At 47.8% G+C, this 17,016-nt stretch overlaps 1 protein-coding gene across 1 annotated transcript in view; it reads right to left on the bottom strand.

Annotated features, from left to right (window-relative positions):
• Positions 1-4,934: 4,934 nt before the first annotated feature.
• Positions 4,935-17,016, bottom strand: part of LOC122539620 (insulin-like growth factor-binding protein 4) — a 49,685-nt gene continuing 37,603 nt past the window's right edge. Inside the window, exons 2-4 of the mRNA XM_087977703.1 lie at positions 14,533-14,696; positions 12,251-12,379; positions 4,935-10,627 (exon numbers count right to left, since the gene is read on the bottom strand). Of these exons, the coding sequence (XP_087833829.1) occupies positions 10,490-10,627; positions 12,251-12,379; positions 14,533-14,696 (431 nt within the window). The 3' untranslated portion in view covers positions 4,935-10,489. The remainder of the gene's footprint in view (positions 10,628-12,250; positions 12,380-14,532; positions 14,697-17,016) is intronic.

The following is a 17,016-nucleotide window of genomic DNA, read 5'->3' as shown; positions in this document are numbered from 1 at the left end:
GGGACTGTATCCCAGTGAGAGTCAGTGAGTGTGTGGGACTGTATCCCAGTGACAGTCAGTATGTGTGGAACTGTATCCCAGTGAGAGTCAGTGTGTGTGGGACTGTATCCCAGTGAGTGTCAGTGTGTGTGTGGGACTGCATCCCAGTGAGAGACAGTGTGTATGTGGGACTGTACCCCAGTGAGAGTCCGTATGTATGGGACTGTACCCGAGTGAGTGTCAGTGTGTGTGTGGGATTGTACCCCAGTGAGAGTCAGTGTGTGTGTGGGACTGTACTCCAGTGATAGTCTGTATGTATGGGACTGTACCCGAGTGAGTGTCAGTGTGTGTGGGATTGTATCCCAGTGAGAGTCAGTGCGTATGTGGGACTGTATCCCAGTGAGAGTCAGTGCGTGTGTGGGACTGTATCCCAGTGAGAGTCAGTGTATGTGTGGGACTGCATCCCAGTGAGAGTCAGTATGTTTGGGACTGTATCCCAGTGAGAGTCTGTATGTGTGGGACTGTATCCCAGTGAGATTCTGTATGTGTGGGACTGTATCCCAGTGAGGGTCATTGTGTGTGTCGGACTGTACTTCAGTGAGGGTCAGTGTGTGTGTGGGACTGAATCCCAGTGAGAGTCTGTATGTGTGGGACTGTAACCCAGTGAGAGTCAGTGTGTGTGGGACTGTATCCCAGTGAGAGTCTGTATGTGTGGGACTGTACCTCAGTGAGAGTCAGATGTGTGGGACTGTATCCCAGTGAGAGTCAGTATGTGTGTGGACTGTATCCCACTGAGAGTCTGTATGTGTGGGACTGTATCCCAGTGAGGGTGATTGTGTGTGTGGGACTGTACCTCAGTGAGGGTCAGTGTGTGTGTGGGACTGTACCCCAGTGAGAGTCTGTGTGTGTGGGACTGTATCCCAGTGAGAGTCAGTGTATGCGTGGGACTGTACCCCAGTGAGGGTCAGTGTGTGTGGGACTGTACCCCAGTGAGAGTCAGTGTGTGTGTGGGACTGTACCCCAGTGAGGGTCAGTGTGTGTGTGGGACTGTACGCCAGTGAGAGTCAGTGTGTGTGTGGGATTGTACCCTAGTGAGAGACAGTGTGTGGGACTGTACCCCAGTGAGAGTCTGTATGTGTGGGACTGTACCCCAGTGAGAGTCCGTGTGTGTGTGCGACTGTACCCCAGTGAGAGTCAGTGTGTGTGGGGGACTGTTCCCCAGTGAGAGTCAGTGTGTGTGGGACTGTACCCCAGTGAGAGTCAATGTGTGTGTGGAACTGTACCCCAGTGAGAGTCAGTGTGTGTGTGTGACTGTACCCCAGTGAGTCAGTGTGTGTGTGGGACTGTACCCCAGTGAGTCAGTGTGTGTGTGGGACTGTACCCCATTGAGAGTCAGTGTGTGTGTGGGACTGTACCCCAGTGAGAGTCAGTGTGTGTGTGGGACTGTACCCCAGTGAGAGTCAGTGTGTGTGTGTGGGACTGTACCCCAGTGAGAGTCAGTGTGTGTGTGTGGGACTGTACCCCAGTGAGAGTCAGTGTGTGTGTGGGACTGTACCCCAGTGAGAGTCAGTGTGTGTGTATGTGGGACTGTACCCCAGTGAGAGTCAGTGTGTGTGGGGGACTGTACCCCAGTGAGTCAGTGTGTGTGTGGGACTGTACCCCAGTGAAAGTCAGTGTGTGTGGGGGACTGTACCCCAGTGAGTCAGTGTGTGTGTGGGACTGTACCCCAGTGAGTCAGTGTGTGTGTGGGACTGTACCCCAGTGAGTCAGTGTGTGTGTGGGACTGTACCCCATTGAGAGTCAGTGTGTGTGTGGGACTGTACCCCAGTGAGAGTCAGTGTGTGTGTGGGACTGTACCCCAGTGAGAGTCAGTGTGTGTGTGGGACTGTACCCCAGTGAGAGTCAGTGTGTGTGTGGGGGACTGTACCCCAGTGAGTCAGTGTGTGTGTGTGTAAATTTAATTGCCTAAGCAATGTGAACAGATGGTGGTCATTCATTCAAGTAATTTGGCTGACAATTAGATCATGACTGATTTGCGACCTCAACACTACCCTTTGAGCTGGAGATTTCCAAAGATTTACAACATTAAATTGAGGCAATTCCTCCTCATCTCATTCTAAATTAATCGGCCTTCTGTCACGAGACTGTGATTGGAGTTCATCGTGTTCCCTTCGTGTTCCAGCCTTCGAATGTCAACTGAGCTGCAGTGGAATGTTGTTTGAATTGGATTTCGTTTGTCCAGATATCCTGAGGATAATCCTAGCTGTAGGTGCTGCTCTGATGCCAGAGCCACACTTCTGTTCTGTTCAGACTGCCACCAGCACTGTTTGGTCAGTCTGATTCTTTATAGGAATTTCTCCATAGTTCCCTCTCTCTATTATTCTAAAGCAGCTGTGATATTTCATCGTTGGCTCAGCCCTCCTCCAATCCTAATCCCTAGTGCGTGAGCAATAGCGGACAAAAGACATGGAACTGGCAATGTCAGCTATGAAAAGAAATAACCAGCAACGGGTCCTTGTTTGCAGTGAATTGCTCAGTGTGCTCTTTAGCATCAGTCAGCCTTGATGTAAAATTACTGCGACAGTTCTGTATTAGATTGTTCAAACTAAATCAACGTTTTTGGACAATTTTTGGTTCTAAATCAAATGCTGCAGGAGACTCAAACAGCAAAGAGTTTGTTTAACTGTGAAAGGTTACAGTTACTCCTGGCATTTCTAGCAGACACTGTCTCAGCTGTTAACTAGAAGACCGGGTCCAGGCCATTCAGTCCCTCAAACCTGTTCTATCTTTCAATCAGCTGATGCTTGATTTGTATCTTAACTCTTATCTATTCCCCCCCTGCTGGAATCTCAGGAGATCAGAACTCCTTGACTACGGGGCTTTCTGAGTCCAGGTAGTTTTACACTTTTGAGTTTGTGAGTATTGGGGTGTATGTTAATTAGTGATTGCCAACATGACAGTGTTTTGTCTTTCTGCAGAAGCAACAGGAACAAAGATTAATCTGGACATTGGAAATGAAAACTGGTTTTTCAAGCAACTGTGTATCTCACCTTGGAAATCTGACCTGGATGTTATTGGGGGTTACTTTGTCTAATGTGGTGAGTGACTGAAAAGGACCAGCCTCACCTGTGCTGAAAATGTCAGCGTTTTGACAGATGTTTATATCTCATCCACAAAAACCTTTAATAAAAAATTCTTATCCTCAAATCCCTCCATGACCTCTGTAACCTCTGCCACCTGTAAAAACAATCCTGCAGGAATGCTGCTCCCCTCCAACAGTGACATTTTGTGGATCCCTCACTCCCCTTGTCCATCCTATTTGTGCTAAAGAAGCCTGGGGCCTAAACTCTGGACTTTCCTAAACAACTCTCTCTGGCTACTTCAAAGCTGACCTCTTCAACGAAACACTTTGATCACCTTTCTGAATACCTCCTGCTTTGTCATGTTGTCAATTCTGCATTTATGTCACCATTTTGATGTAAGTTGTTGAATACCTCCTGCTTTGTAATATCAAGTTTCCAAAGCTTCCTGGAAATGTGGCAGATTCTCTGAGAATGTGTGACTGCTGCTGCACTCAGTCTGTGGGTTGGCACTCCACACATTTCCAGACAGTCTTGAAGCCAAAACTTGTGATCGAGGGAGAGTGTACAGGGGAGCTGCCAGAGTGACAGGCCATTCAGCCCTTCTGGTGTTAGTGATCCCATAAGTCTCCTCCTTGGTCTCACCCAACTAGCAAACCCTCCAGCCCCTTTTCACTCACATATTTCTCTGGGGTCTCCTTATACACATCTCAGCCACTCCTGGTAGTATCCAGTTTCCCCACGTTAGTATCTGGGGTTGGGTGAGGGTGTAGAGGGTTGACAGTTTAACATATTCACAGCCTCTACCCAGTCAAACCCTCTCAGAATCTTATTTGTTTCAAATGGATCATTTCTTGTTCTAAACATCAGAAACAAAGTCTCAATATCTGCTCATTGAACAACGCCAATCATCCCAGGATTCCATCTACAGCGAGGATATCCTGAGGTTATTAGAGGGACATTAAGACAGGAACTAAACTCCCAGCCAATGGCATGCCTCTTACAATGGGCCCAATGTCCAGTAGAGAGTACAGCAGCTGAAGAGGGAATCCTAGACAGTCTGGTCCTCTCTGAAATCAACAGAGCGTTTGATGGAGACGATGTAGAGAAGCTGAATTACATGGGCACCAAATTCCAGCCTCTGGCCAATGGAATTCAGCTCCTGGAGGTGGAATTGCCTTCCCTGAAGGGGCTGGAGCCGCACCCCCCCCCCCCCACCCCCACCCAGTCTTCTCCAGTGTTGGTGGGGTCATTTGGAAGGTGCAGCCCTGGAAGGTTGTTGTGAAGCCACGTAGGAACAGGGGAAATGGGATGGGGAAGGGGTTACACCTAAGGGTGTCCGGCTGTCACCCCCAGAGTCTCATAAGGAGATTTCTCCCTCGTGTCACTTCAATGAAACCTGGTCACTTGGAATGAGTCTCTCCGTTGCTGACTTACTACAAGTGTGGGGTAAAAGGCCTTAACTGGACACGACTGACCCACCATAAGGTCTCACTGGTCCCACAGGCAGTGAGCCACCTGTTACTGCCCCAATTCACTGACAAAACAACTAGGAATGGGGGTGAAGCTGGGGGTCTGGCAAGACAGCAATGGCACAGTGGCTGTAAAGTATGGTCCATCAAGCTGGTTTTCTGCCTGAGCTGTGCATGTGGTTACATCTGATCAGGGAATGAATTAAAGTAGGGTCCTGTGGAGCACTGAGGACTGGGTCATTATTGTGACCTTAAGTCATCAAAATGAACTGTCTCTTTAAACTGGATTAAAAGTGTCGCAATGTCAAAAACACAGCAATCAATTCATGCACAGAAAGATCCCACAAACAACAGAGCAACAATATGATAGACAGGAGATCCTGAAAAAACTGGACACAGCAGCACCAATGGAATTTGCATTTACTACATTCCAATATTTTGCAAAAAAAACACACACACTCTCTAACATAGTATTTTAAAAAAGATTCTGAATATCACAGGGTGTTAAAGATTGTTACCAGTAAATATCATATATAGGTCAACTGTGTTGGTAGTCACCTGTCTCCAGGATCTGTACCAGTGAAAGTCACATCATCACATTTGGATTCCTCCCTTTGCTCACAGTCACAGGGCCCTGTGATCGCCCTTCCTGTTTCTCACACCAGTTCCTGTCACAAACAGGTCACTATTGAGCCTGTCCTCCATCCAATGATACTAAACAAACTGAATTTCATTACACCAAGTATGAGGTGAGATTGAAAGAGCAGAGGAGCAGAGGTGGAAGGAATGGCATCCATTCTGGGTCTAATCTTGTTACAAAGGCAGTTAACTCAATTCTCCTGACGGCCCCCTTTCTGTGTGGCAGTGTCAAACTGTGCAGAGACCCTCAGTATACCAACACCAAGTGTCAGTGTGTATGATGGTTCCACCTCTCCCCGGAGTTGGGACTGGCCTCATTGCTGTGGAACGCTGCAAGTAGTTGGACCATTCCATGGCACCTGTCCTTGGGGAAAAACCCATGAAGGAAAACACCTTTGACCACCAGTCCATCAGGAAGTGGTCCACACGTAGTGGGAAAAGGAGGGTGGGTCCTGTCGGGTTGTTTCCTGACAGACTGTCAAAGTCAGAATGTCTCATCACCAGAACTTTCCAACAAGCACCAAGTCATCGCTTGGCCGGTGGTCTGTCAGATCCTTCATGTATGCCCAGTTGGTCTGTACCACCACACACCGCCCCCGCAGCAGCTGTGGGGTTGGGGGGAAGCTGTCACACATCTCCATCTAAATGTGCCTTAGCAAAGGGAGTCTGGAGGAAGATGCAATGGTTTGTGTTGAGGCTCGTCCTGAGCAGCTCCGTGACGTGGGACTCTGTGCTCTACTGTCTGGTCCCCAGGCCGCACACTGAAACAAAATTGGACTGCACCTGGAGGACCATCACCTCAGTGAGAGACACTTTTTTGGTCTGCCCGACACTTGTGGGTCTTCCAGAGCAAGGAGTTGACCCTGATCCAGTGTTCCAGACTGGCACATTCCAAGGTTCAGGGCTACATGCTGTGGGACACACTAAAACTGGGCCAGCTGCTGCCAAGGGGCATTGGGGAAAGACCATGGTCTTCCTGTCAGAGTATAATGAGGGTCCATTCAGTTACCAGACTGTCCCGCCAACTCCAATGTAAATGTATGTCAGTATAGTCCTGCATAAGGAAGAAATGCCTTTGGTTTTCGCAGGGAGTGTCAGATTTCAATGTTTGCTTTTCCTGAAATGCAAAACCTGTACAGAACTGCTTTAATATCTGTGCATGTACATCAACTTTATATGAACAAAGTATACTTTGCAATAAAAAAAATCTCTCCAGGAGTGAGCAGAGTCCTGTTCTACTGGGGTCCTAAAAACTTGGCACCCAGTCTGGCATTACAGTGGCTCAGTGGTTAGCACTGCTGCCTCACAGCGCCAGGGACCCAAGTTCAATTCTTACCCTTAGGTGACTGTCTGTGTAGAGTTTGCACATTCTCCCCGTGTCTGTGAGGGTTTCCTCTGGATGCTCCGGTTTCCACCCACAGTCCAAGGACGTGCAGATTAGAGTGGAGTGACCATGTTAAATGTGGGATTATGGGGATAGGGCAGAATGCTCTTCAGGGGTCTGTGCAGACTGGATCCTTCCCATGCTGTAGGGATTCTAAGGTGACAATGCTCACTGCTCCTCAGGAATTCTTTAGGTAAACTTCAACTTCAACGGAATCTGGGATCATTGTCAGCTCAGATAGTGACAGTACTAACCCCTTCCTCTGGTTGAACATTGGCTGATGGTTCCTGCTACAGTCTGACCTGGGTCTCAGCATGAGGAAGTTGTTGAGGAGGGAGATGGATGGGCACTACATTAATGTGACAGTCGCTGAAGGGTCTGCATTTGAAATGGCACAATGTGAACCAGTGCAGACCTCAGCTGGGAATCTGCTCCCAATGGCCAGTGTCTGCCTTCCCACTGGTGACCTCCTCGTAACTGAGGTCACAGGTCACCCAGCTCTGAGCACAGCAATGACCAATGAGGAGGCTCCCTACTGCAACAGGGTGACATTAAATGAAGCATGTGACAGGGAGCAGGGGGCTGGAAGGTGAACCATTCTCACTGAATGCTCCAACAGGTAGCTATAGCGCATCTTTGTATGACAGCCCAGACAACCTGGACCTCCCTGATGCTGCACGCGCTTGGTCTCCCAATCTGACCCAGTCACATTTGCCTACATTTAGTCCATATCCCTCTAAAGCCTTCCTACTCATGTAGCCTTGCCTAGTGACAGCAGTTTCAGTTCTGAACTCAGTCTCTCAGAGTGGCATTCATGTTTCGTAACCAAGGGGAGCCCAGACATTGACAGGCAGCGTGGAAAGAGCTCAGGGAGAATTATTCCTGCTTCTATGTTCACTATTATTCTCTTTTTCTAAGTAACCAATTGAGAGATGGTCTTACACACCACTGCAGCAGGTGGGACTTGAACCCAGGCCTCCTGCTTCAGGGGTAGGGACACTACCACTGCATCACAAGAGGGGCCCTCAATGTCTACTATTGAAAGCATCCAGAATTACGTTCAGCTGCAATCAATTTGAGGGGACCTCTCCATTTCCTGGTGAAGTGCTGTTGTAACTGGGACTGAGAGGATAGTTACTCCTGCAGCTCCATCACTTGCTCTCCCTTTCTTTGTGTGCTTGGTTCAAAGCCCAATCTCGCCAACAGTTTCTAGGTGACCGAGTCACTAAACAGATTGACATCCTCCACCACAAGTTAGTCTGAGGTTGGATCTGGCTTGGTTTCTAACCTGTGACACGAGCCTTTCCCCTGCATTATCTGACAGCTTCAGGTTATCGGCTGCTGTTGGATAGGAAGCAGTATCTCTCTCTTTTAACAAAACGAACTCAACGTCCAACTGTCCAGCAGACATTCTAAACTGTCCTACAGTCTGACATACCAATATAAGCAGAGGGTCTCACAACAGAGATCCAACCTCATTCTGGGGAAATAATACAACCCAGAAAATGTATTCTTTGGCTGAAGCAACCTCCTCCCTGTTTCAGGAACAGAAACCCTGAACCCAAACCCTGGGGAGGTGGACTGTCCCAGTTGATCAGCTGAAGACAAACTGAGCCAATCACCCAAGTGAAGAGAATGGTTCAATGTCCCAGTTTGGGGCAGAGGAGGTTTTATTATCCACTAACTCTAACAATTATAATGGTATAGGAACAGTCCCAAATGCTGCTGTTTATAATCAGACCAGAATATCTTTTCCCACCCGTCTCCTGCTCTCTGCTTCAACCATTCCAGACTGGGCTTTGGTTAGTATCTAGGTGAAAGGGAGGACTGCAGATGCTGGAGATCAGAGTCAAGGTTAGAGTGGTGCTGGAAAAGCACACTGATGAAGGGCTTTTGCCCGAAACGTCGATTTTCCTGCTCCTCAGATGCTACCTGACCTGCTGTGCTTTTCCAGCACCACTCTAATCTTGACTTTGGTTAGTATCTGCCAGTTGGCCAGATGGAAAGGTAGATCTAATAAATGGGGAAATGTAGATAATCAATCTCAATGATTGATACTTCCAATACTGAAATGTATAGGCACCAGTAGAACTACTGGAACATTGAATAATCCATGGTGAGTGTGGAACATGGAGAGTTTGATCGTCTCTCTCAGGCCACAAGCCCTCAAACCAGCTGCCACATCTTGTGTTCCTAGCCAGCAGTCACCCAGACAGCTTGGGGACACACTCAGGGGCAGGAGAAGACCATCCACCCCAATGATGCTGAAGCTGCCTCATGTCTCACTGGCAGACCCTCACTTCCTGAAAAGAAATTGCAAACACAGAGATTACTCCTTTCATTCTTCCATGGGACGGATCATTATTGATGAGGCTGTCACTCACAGCCCCTGACTGTGTCCACACGCTCTCTCTTATTGTTCTCCCAGATGGCAGTTACACAATCAATCACATTGCTGTGGCTCTGGAGTCATATGTAGGCCAGACCAGGTAAGGATAGCAGATTTTCATCCCTAAAGGAGATTAGTGAATTAGGTGGGTTTTTCTAACAATCAATGATAGCTTTAGGGCCAGTAGGATTGAGACTAGCTTTCAATTCCTGATTTTAAATGAATTAAAATTCTACGAGTTTCTGTGGTGGGACTTGAACCTATGTTGTCAAACCATTCTCTGGGTCTCTAGTTTATTTGTTCAGTGACATTATCAGTGACTTCTGAAGGCACAGAAACATTCACCTTTGCACAATTTTAAATTCCTCCTCTCCCTGTTGCTCAGGAATTAATGATCTCTGCAGCAGCGATAACAGCCAACCATCTTCCTCCAGCAATCTGCCCCAACGGCTCAGTGACTACCCCCTCAATATCCCATCTGCCACCTTTCCCAAGAGATTTATAAAACTCAATTGAGAAGCCACAGGAGCTGCAAGTGGACAGAGGCTGAGTGAGTGAGGTATTCATGTCTTTGGGAGATCCTGTCCAAGTAACCCATTGGGTGCCATTAGAAGGACTAAGGCTAGGTGCAGAATAATAGCCAAAAGGAGAGTCATAAGGAAGGAAGGGCGGGCTCTTTAAGGGTCACCTGGTGGTCATCCCATTCCAAATATCAATGGACATACAAACCCCTTCAACATTGGATCAAACTTCCATTGGCCATGAGTGAATATCAAACAGACTCCTGCAAGAAACAGGTTTCTGGGCTTCTCATCGAGACAGAATGAGGCACTAAGTGAGATGTGGATGCATTTTTTTTTGGAGTGTCAGTGCCCTATTGGCACCTTGTAGGATTTAATACTGATTCATGCATTTCTCCCCTATCCCCAATATTTCAATACCCTTTCTCACAGGCTAGGGTGAGACTGTTTAGCACCAGGTGCACTGGAAGGACACAACTAGTTTGTTTGGTTGTTGTAAGTTAAAGAGTTTGGTTCAGTCTGCTCAGAGAGTTAGACTGAAAGACCTTTAACACCTTTAGGCTAGAATGGCACACAAGCGACATTGACTTTCCCTCATGGTCCTTACTCCCTGTGACCTGACACTCACTAATTATCTGACTACAGTCTGACCACAGGGAGAATGGCCACTTGCTGTGGGTGTTCACGATGGGACCTACTTGGAGTGAGAGATTGGAGAATGTGGCAAACCCACAGGAACAGGCAACAGGAACATCAGAAAGATATCAAAATTGGAAGACGTTAGACAACAGAAACACTTCTATAAGGAGCAGACAAAAGCTTAAAAGGATTCTGTGATTGTCAATGTAACTGAGCACTGATTCAGTGAGGTTTGAATGAGCAATGACTGCACACTCCTGCATCTCACAGAACACACTGACTCAACTTGTGGGAGTTCCCTCTCCATCTTACAAAGATAACATCAGAAAGAACAGTGGATTTTTTTGGAAAGAACAGTGAAGCATCTTTCTGCTGGAAGCAGCTGCTCAGTCCTTCTCCTGCTCCAGGAGAAACTGCTGACAGTCAATGTCTCCCTTCACCTCTGGAGAGCCAATCAGCTTCACCCCTGTTTTCGGTTCGACACACCAGCATTTGCCCCTTTCTCCATCCAGCGAGGGGTGACACTGTGAGGAGGGGGAGGTGGGAGGAGGAGGGGGAAGTGGGAGGAGACGGGAAGCAGAGGCATCAGAAACATGGATTCCACAATCAGCAGCTCAATAACATCACTTTCAAATTCAACCCAAAGTTGTCTACACATGGCTGGTTAGGCTGGGACTTTATTTCCCTGGAGCGTTGGGGTTGAGGGGTGACCTTATAGAAGTTTATAAAATCATGAGGGGCTTGAGGTGTTTTTCCTGGGGTGGGGGGTGGTTGGGGCGGGGGGGGGGGGGGGGGGGGGGGGGGGGAGGGGGGGGGGGGGGGAGAGTCCACAAGTAGAGGGCATAGGTTTAGGGTGAGAGGGGAAAGATTTAAAACGGACCAAAGGGGCAACTTTTTCCACACAGAGGTGGTGCGTGTGTGGAATGAGCTGCCAAAGGAAATGATACAGGTTGGGACAATTACACCATTTAAAAAGACATGATACATGAATAGGATACGTTTAGGTGGATTTTGGCTAAATGCAGGCAAATGGGACTAGTTCAGTTTGGGAAGCCTGACCATCACGGACAAGTTGCCTGTTTCTGAGGAAGGGTCGCCAGACCTGAAACGTTAACTTTGATTTCTCTCCACAGATTCTGCCATGCCCTGTTGAGCTTTTCCAGCAATTTCTGTTTTTGCGTCTGTTTCTGTGCTGTATGACTGCACAACACTCCAGTCAGGAATCAATTCAAATACATAACAAACCCTTCCATTTGACATCATTGGTATTAATTTATAAAACTCCAAATCAGAAAGGCCAATCAGCTGTACTATGTATCTAACCCTGCGCTGTCCCTGTCCTGGGAGTGTTTGATGGGGGACAGTGTTGAGGGAGCTGTACTCTGTATCTAACCCCGCGCAGTCCCTTTCCTGGGAGTGTTTGATAGGGGACAGTGTCGAGGGAGCTGTACTCTGTATCTAAACCCGCGCAGTCCCTTTCCTGGGAGTGTTTGATAGGGGACAGTGTCGAGGGAGCTGTACTCTGTATCTAAACCCGCGCAGTCCCTTTCCTGGGAGTGTTTGATAGGGGACAGTGTCGAGGGAGCTGTACTCTGTATCTAACCCCGCACTGTCCCTGTCCTGGGAGTGTTTGATGGGGGACAGTGTCGAGGGAGCTGTACTCTGTATCTAACCCTGTGCTGTCCCTGTCCTGGGAGTGTTTGATGGGGGACAGTGTCGAGGGAGCTGTACTCTGTATCTAACCCCGCACTGCCCCAGTCCTGGGAGTGTTTGATGGGGGACAGTGTCGAGGGAGCTGTACTCTGTATCTAACCCCGCACTGTCCCTGTCCTGGGAGTGTTTGATAGGGGACAGTGTCGAGGGAGCTGTACTCTGTATCTAACCCTGTGCTGTCCCAGTCCTGGGAGTGTTTGATAGGGGACAGTGTCGAGGGAGCTGTACTCTGTATCTAACCCCGCACTGCCCCTGTGCTGTTGTTTGGTCATTGAGATGTGTACAATCATAGCAGTAATAGGCATGACTCCAACTGTCAGTGTTTCTGTGGGGGGAATTTCCCAGGTGGATTCGAGGAGAGCTGACTGTTATCCTGGAAGTGAAGAAGCAGCTCTGCTGGTGCATTTAGTGATCATTGCCAATGAAACACAAACCTGCTTTGGATGATAAAATCCTTTCCTGTCACAGTTTGGGATGGGAATATGGTACAGGTTTTCATGTGTCTGACTCAGTGACATCGCAAACCTCTCAAGCGCTCGCTGCAGCTGTCCATGACACGGTCCCTGTGAACAGGAGCATCGAGAAGACGTTGATTAATTCACTTCACCCGCATCATGGCTGATAATAATCATATTCAGGAAATTTCTGAATAAAATGAAATTCAAAAACTATAATTGTTGATTGGAGGAAATGTGACAATGTCCTCTGAAAGGATGGCACTGGTCGGAGGGAGAGAGAAGGTTGAAGTCTGCAGTTAGAAATGAAAAACTTCAGAAGAAACTCAATCAGGGAATTCTAATATTAATTCGGATCAACAATACCGGAGAGTCATAATCTGGGAGAGTGGAAGCAAAGCTGAGAAATTCAAACTGATGGAGAGCAATTTGAAACAGAAAGACCAAACTGGAAAGTGGTCACTTGTAATTGAAGGGGAGATATTCCGAAGAATTGACAGGTTAAATTCACAAATAAAAACATTATACTATTTCAGAATATAGTGAGGTGTAGGAAATTAAAAGTGTGAGAGGGAGGGCTTCAATGGGATAATATTGATGAAATTTCTTCACACAGAAATATTTACAAAAAATATTAATCACTCTGCGGGTGGCGAAATGAAGGAACATTATTGATGTTTCAATTGGAAACTCAATCCATTAGATTGGATCCAACCCAATTACTAATCCACTCGGAGAGCTAGCAGCAAGAGTTAAACTGTTTGGATTTGAGTTTCTGCTGGGTCTGGTGAAAGAGGAGTTAGTGTTTTACAGCAGGAGCTCAGACTGACTGTGTTTCCAAAGTTTATTTTGTTTTCTTCCCTGATGTCAGGCAGCCTGCTCCATGGAGAATGGGAGAGTGGAGCCACGGAGCAGCTCCATAGCAGCCCTGCACCCGGGCCTAAAGCACATGGCCAAGGCACTTAAGTCACGAGAAAATGGCTGCTACTAAACAAAGAGCTGAGAGGAGGGTAAGAAGTAGAGGTGAAACTTGCTGAGGAGTAATGGAGTGCATTAATAGCTTCAGCCATTTAACAGAGACAGCTGCACAAGGCAGCGTGGTGACTGACTTGCTGTTTGTACATTATTCCCCTGGTTCCTCAGATGTCGAGCCAAGTTTAAAGCAACTTCAAACATGGTCAATGCTGCACTGATTCAACACCAGAGCAAGCCATTCCCCAGCGACACAAGAACAACTGGGTTTATCAACACTTTGCAAAACACTTCACATCTACAGAATCATAGAGTCATAAACAAAGCAGCCACTATTGTAATGCAGTTTACAAACAGCAAGCTCACACAAACAGCAGGATGGTAAGCATCAGATCTTTATGTCGGTGATGTTTGTTGAGGGATAAATATTGTTCATGTCAAAAATGATAAATCCCTGTTCACCTACAAGACAGTAGTCACAGGATCATTCCCAGCTGCCTGTGAGAGCAGGCAGACAGACAGACAGCACTGCACTTAGCAACTCACTCAAAAAAACACTGTCATTGAGGGAGCATGGTGCTCTCTCACTGTCTGCTCTGACAAGAGCACAGTAAGGAGTGAGAGGGAAACAGAGGGAAAGAGAGAAACAGTGGGAAAGAGAGAGAGACAAACACGGGGAAAGAGAGAGAGAAAGAAAGAGAGACGGGGAGAGAGAGAGAGAGAGAGACAGGGGGAAAGAGAGAGAGAAAGAAAGAGAGATGGGGATGGGGAGAGAGAGAGAGAGAGAGAGAGAGAGAGAGAGAGAGAGAGAGAGAGAGAGAGAGAGAGAGAAGAGAGAGAGAGAGAGAGAGAGAGAGAGAGAGAGAGAGAGAGAAAGAAATGAGATAGAGATAGAGATGGAGGGGAGAGAGAGAGGCAGTGGGGAGAGCAAGAAAGTGAGAGAGACGGGGGGAGAAGGACAGAGGGAGAGAAAGACAAAAGGGAGAGACAACGAGTGAGACAGAGACAAAGGTTGAGAGAGAAAGAGACCGCCGGAGAGGGAGAGAGAGCTGGAGCGAAAAACAGAGATGAAGACAGACAGAATGAGTGAGAGACAGGCAGAGAGAGACAAACAGTGACATGGAGAGACAGAGAGACATAGAGTGAGTGAACATGAGACATCCAGAGAGAGAGAGAGAGAGAGAGAGAGAGAGAGAGAGAGTGCCAGAGACACACACACAGACAGAGACTCAAGGTGGAAATGGTACTATACTGATACCAAAATGGTAAAATACTGATACCAAACTTGCCATTATTCGCGGTTCATCACGGATGTGGTTGTTCTTTGACCTCCCATTGTTGTGAGTTTTCTCACGAATCCGAGCGTAGTGTTTGGCGATGCATTTCTTGTCATAGGAGTGGCAGGGGATGTGACTGCTGTCTGGGTGTTCCAGTTCCCAGTAATCCTCCAATTCTGCAACAATAACGACAGCTTGAAACTTCAGTGGGAAAGCAAAAACACGAACGTTTCCAAAACCTCACAGCCAATCACTTCACTCCTGGAGCCACACACACAGTTAACAGGAGGCGAAGTCAAAGAGTGTGGTGCTGGAGAGGCACAGCAGGTCAGGCAGCATCTCAGGAGCAGGAGAGTCGATTTCCGGGCATAAACCCTTCATCAGGAATCCGCTCCTCGGATGCTGCCTGACCTGCTGTGCTTTTCCAGCACCACACTTTTCGACTCTGATCGCCACCATCTGCAGTCCTCACTTTCTCCCAGTTAACAGGTAGCAGTCTGTAACAGACTTCTGTGCCTCACTCATCAATACAGACACACACAGGCACAACAACAGAAACACTGGCTGAACATTCTAAACAAATCTATACTTCAGTTGTAAGACGTATTTTACCATAAGTACAATCCCGCGACAGTGCAACACTCCCCCAGCACTGACCCTCCGACAGTGCGGCACTCCCCCAGCACTGACCCTCCGACAGTGCGGCACTCCCCCAGCACCGACCCTCCGACAGTGCGGCACTCCCCCAGCACCGACCCTCCGACAGTGCAGCACTCCCCCAGCACCGACCTTCCGACAGTGCAACACTCCCCCAGCACTGACCCTCCGAAAGTGCGGCACTCCCTCAGACAGGGATTTGAAAGAATAAGCGATAGTCACAGGTGAGGCCCTGGAAGACTGGAGGTTGACAAACGTGGTGCCACTGTTTAAGAAGGGTGGTAAGGACAAGCCAGGGAACTATAGACCAGTGAGCCTGACCTCGGTGGTGGGCAGGTTGTTGGAGGGAATCCTGAGGGACAGGATGTACATGTATTTGGAAAGGCAAGGACTGATTCGGGATAGTCAACATGGCTTTGTGCGTGGGAAATCATGTCTCACAAACTTGATTGAGTTTTTTGATGAAGTAACAAAGAAGATTGATGAGGGCAGAGCGGTAGATGTGATCTATATGGATTTCAGTAAGGCGTTCGACAAGGTTCCCCATGGGAGACTGATTAGCAAGGAATTATTCTCATGGAATACAGGGAGAACTAGCCATTTGGATACAGAACTGACTCAAAGGTAGAAGACAGAGGGTAGTGATGGAGGGTTGTTTTTCAGACTGGAGGCCTGTGACCAGTGGAGTGCCACAAGGATCGGTGCTGGGCCCTCTACTTGTTGTCATTTACATATATGATTTGCATGCGAGCATAAGAGGTACAGTTAGTAAGTTTGCAGATGACACCAAAATTGGAGGTGTAGTGGACAGCGAAGAGGGTTACCTCAGATTACAACAGGATCTGGACCAGATGGGCCAATGGGCTGAGAAGTGGCAGATAGAGTTTAATTCAGATAAATGCGAGGTGCTGCATTTTGGGAAAGCAAATCTTAGCAGGACTTATACACTTAATGGTAAGGTCGTAGGGAGTGTTGCTGAACAAAGAGACCTCGGAGTGCAGGTTCATAGCTCCTTGAAAGTGGAGTCGCAAGTAGATAGGATAGTGAAGAAGGCGTTTGGTATGCTTTCCTTTATTGGTCAGAGTATTGAGCACAGGAGTTGGGAGGTCATGTTGCAGCTGTACAGGACATTGGTTAGGCCACTGTTGGAATATTGCATGCAATTCTGGTCTCCTTCCTTTTTTAAAAGATGTTGTGAAACTTGAAAGGTGTTGTGGTTCTGTTCGCCGAGCTGGAAGTTTTTGTTGCAAACGTTTCGTCCCCTGGCTAGGCGACATCATCAGTGCTTGGGAGCCTCCTGCGAAGCGCTTCTTTGATGTTTCCTCCGGTGTTTATAGTGGTCTGTCCCTGCCGCTTCCGGTTGTCAGTTTCAGCTGTCCGCTGTAGTGGTTGGTATATTGGGTCCAGGTCGATGTGTTTGTTGATGGAGTTTGTGGATGAATGCCATGCCTCTAGGAATTCCCTGGCTGTTCTCTGTCTGGCTTGCGCTATGATAGTAGTGTTGTCCCAGTCGAATTCATGTTGCTTGTTGTCTGCGTGTGTGGCTACTAAGGATAGCTGGTCGTGTCGTTTTGTGGCGAGTTGATGTTCATGGATGCGGATTGTTAGCTGTCTTCCTGTTTGTCCTATATAGTGTTTAGTGCAGTCCTTGCATGGTATTTTGTACACTACATTCGTCTTGCTCATGTTGGGTATCGGGTCCTTCGTTCTGGTGAGTTGTTGTCTGAGCGTGGCTGTTGGTTTGTGTGCCGTTATGAGTCCTAGGGGTCGCAGTAGTCTGGCAGTCAGTTCCGAGAAGCTCCTGATGTATGGTAGTGTGGCTAGTCCTTTTGGTTGTGG

Source organism: Chiloscyllium plagiosum, unplaced genomic scaffold, assembly GCF_037043375.1.
Source record: "Chiloscyllium plagiosum isolate Xiang-an unplaced genomic scaffold, Cpla_swu_hap1 HiC_scaffold_32, whole genome shotgun sequence".
NCBI classification, from domain to species: Eukaryota; Metazoa; Chordata; class Chondrichthyes; order Orectolobiformes; family Hemiscylliidae; genus Chiloscyllium; species Chiloscyllium plagiosum.
This window is presented reverse-complemented; position numbering and strand designations above follow the sequence as displayed.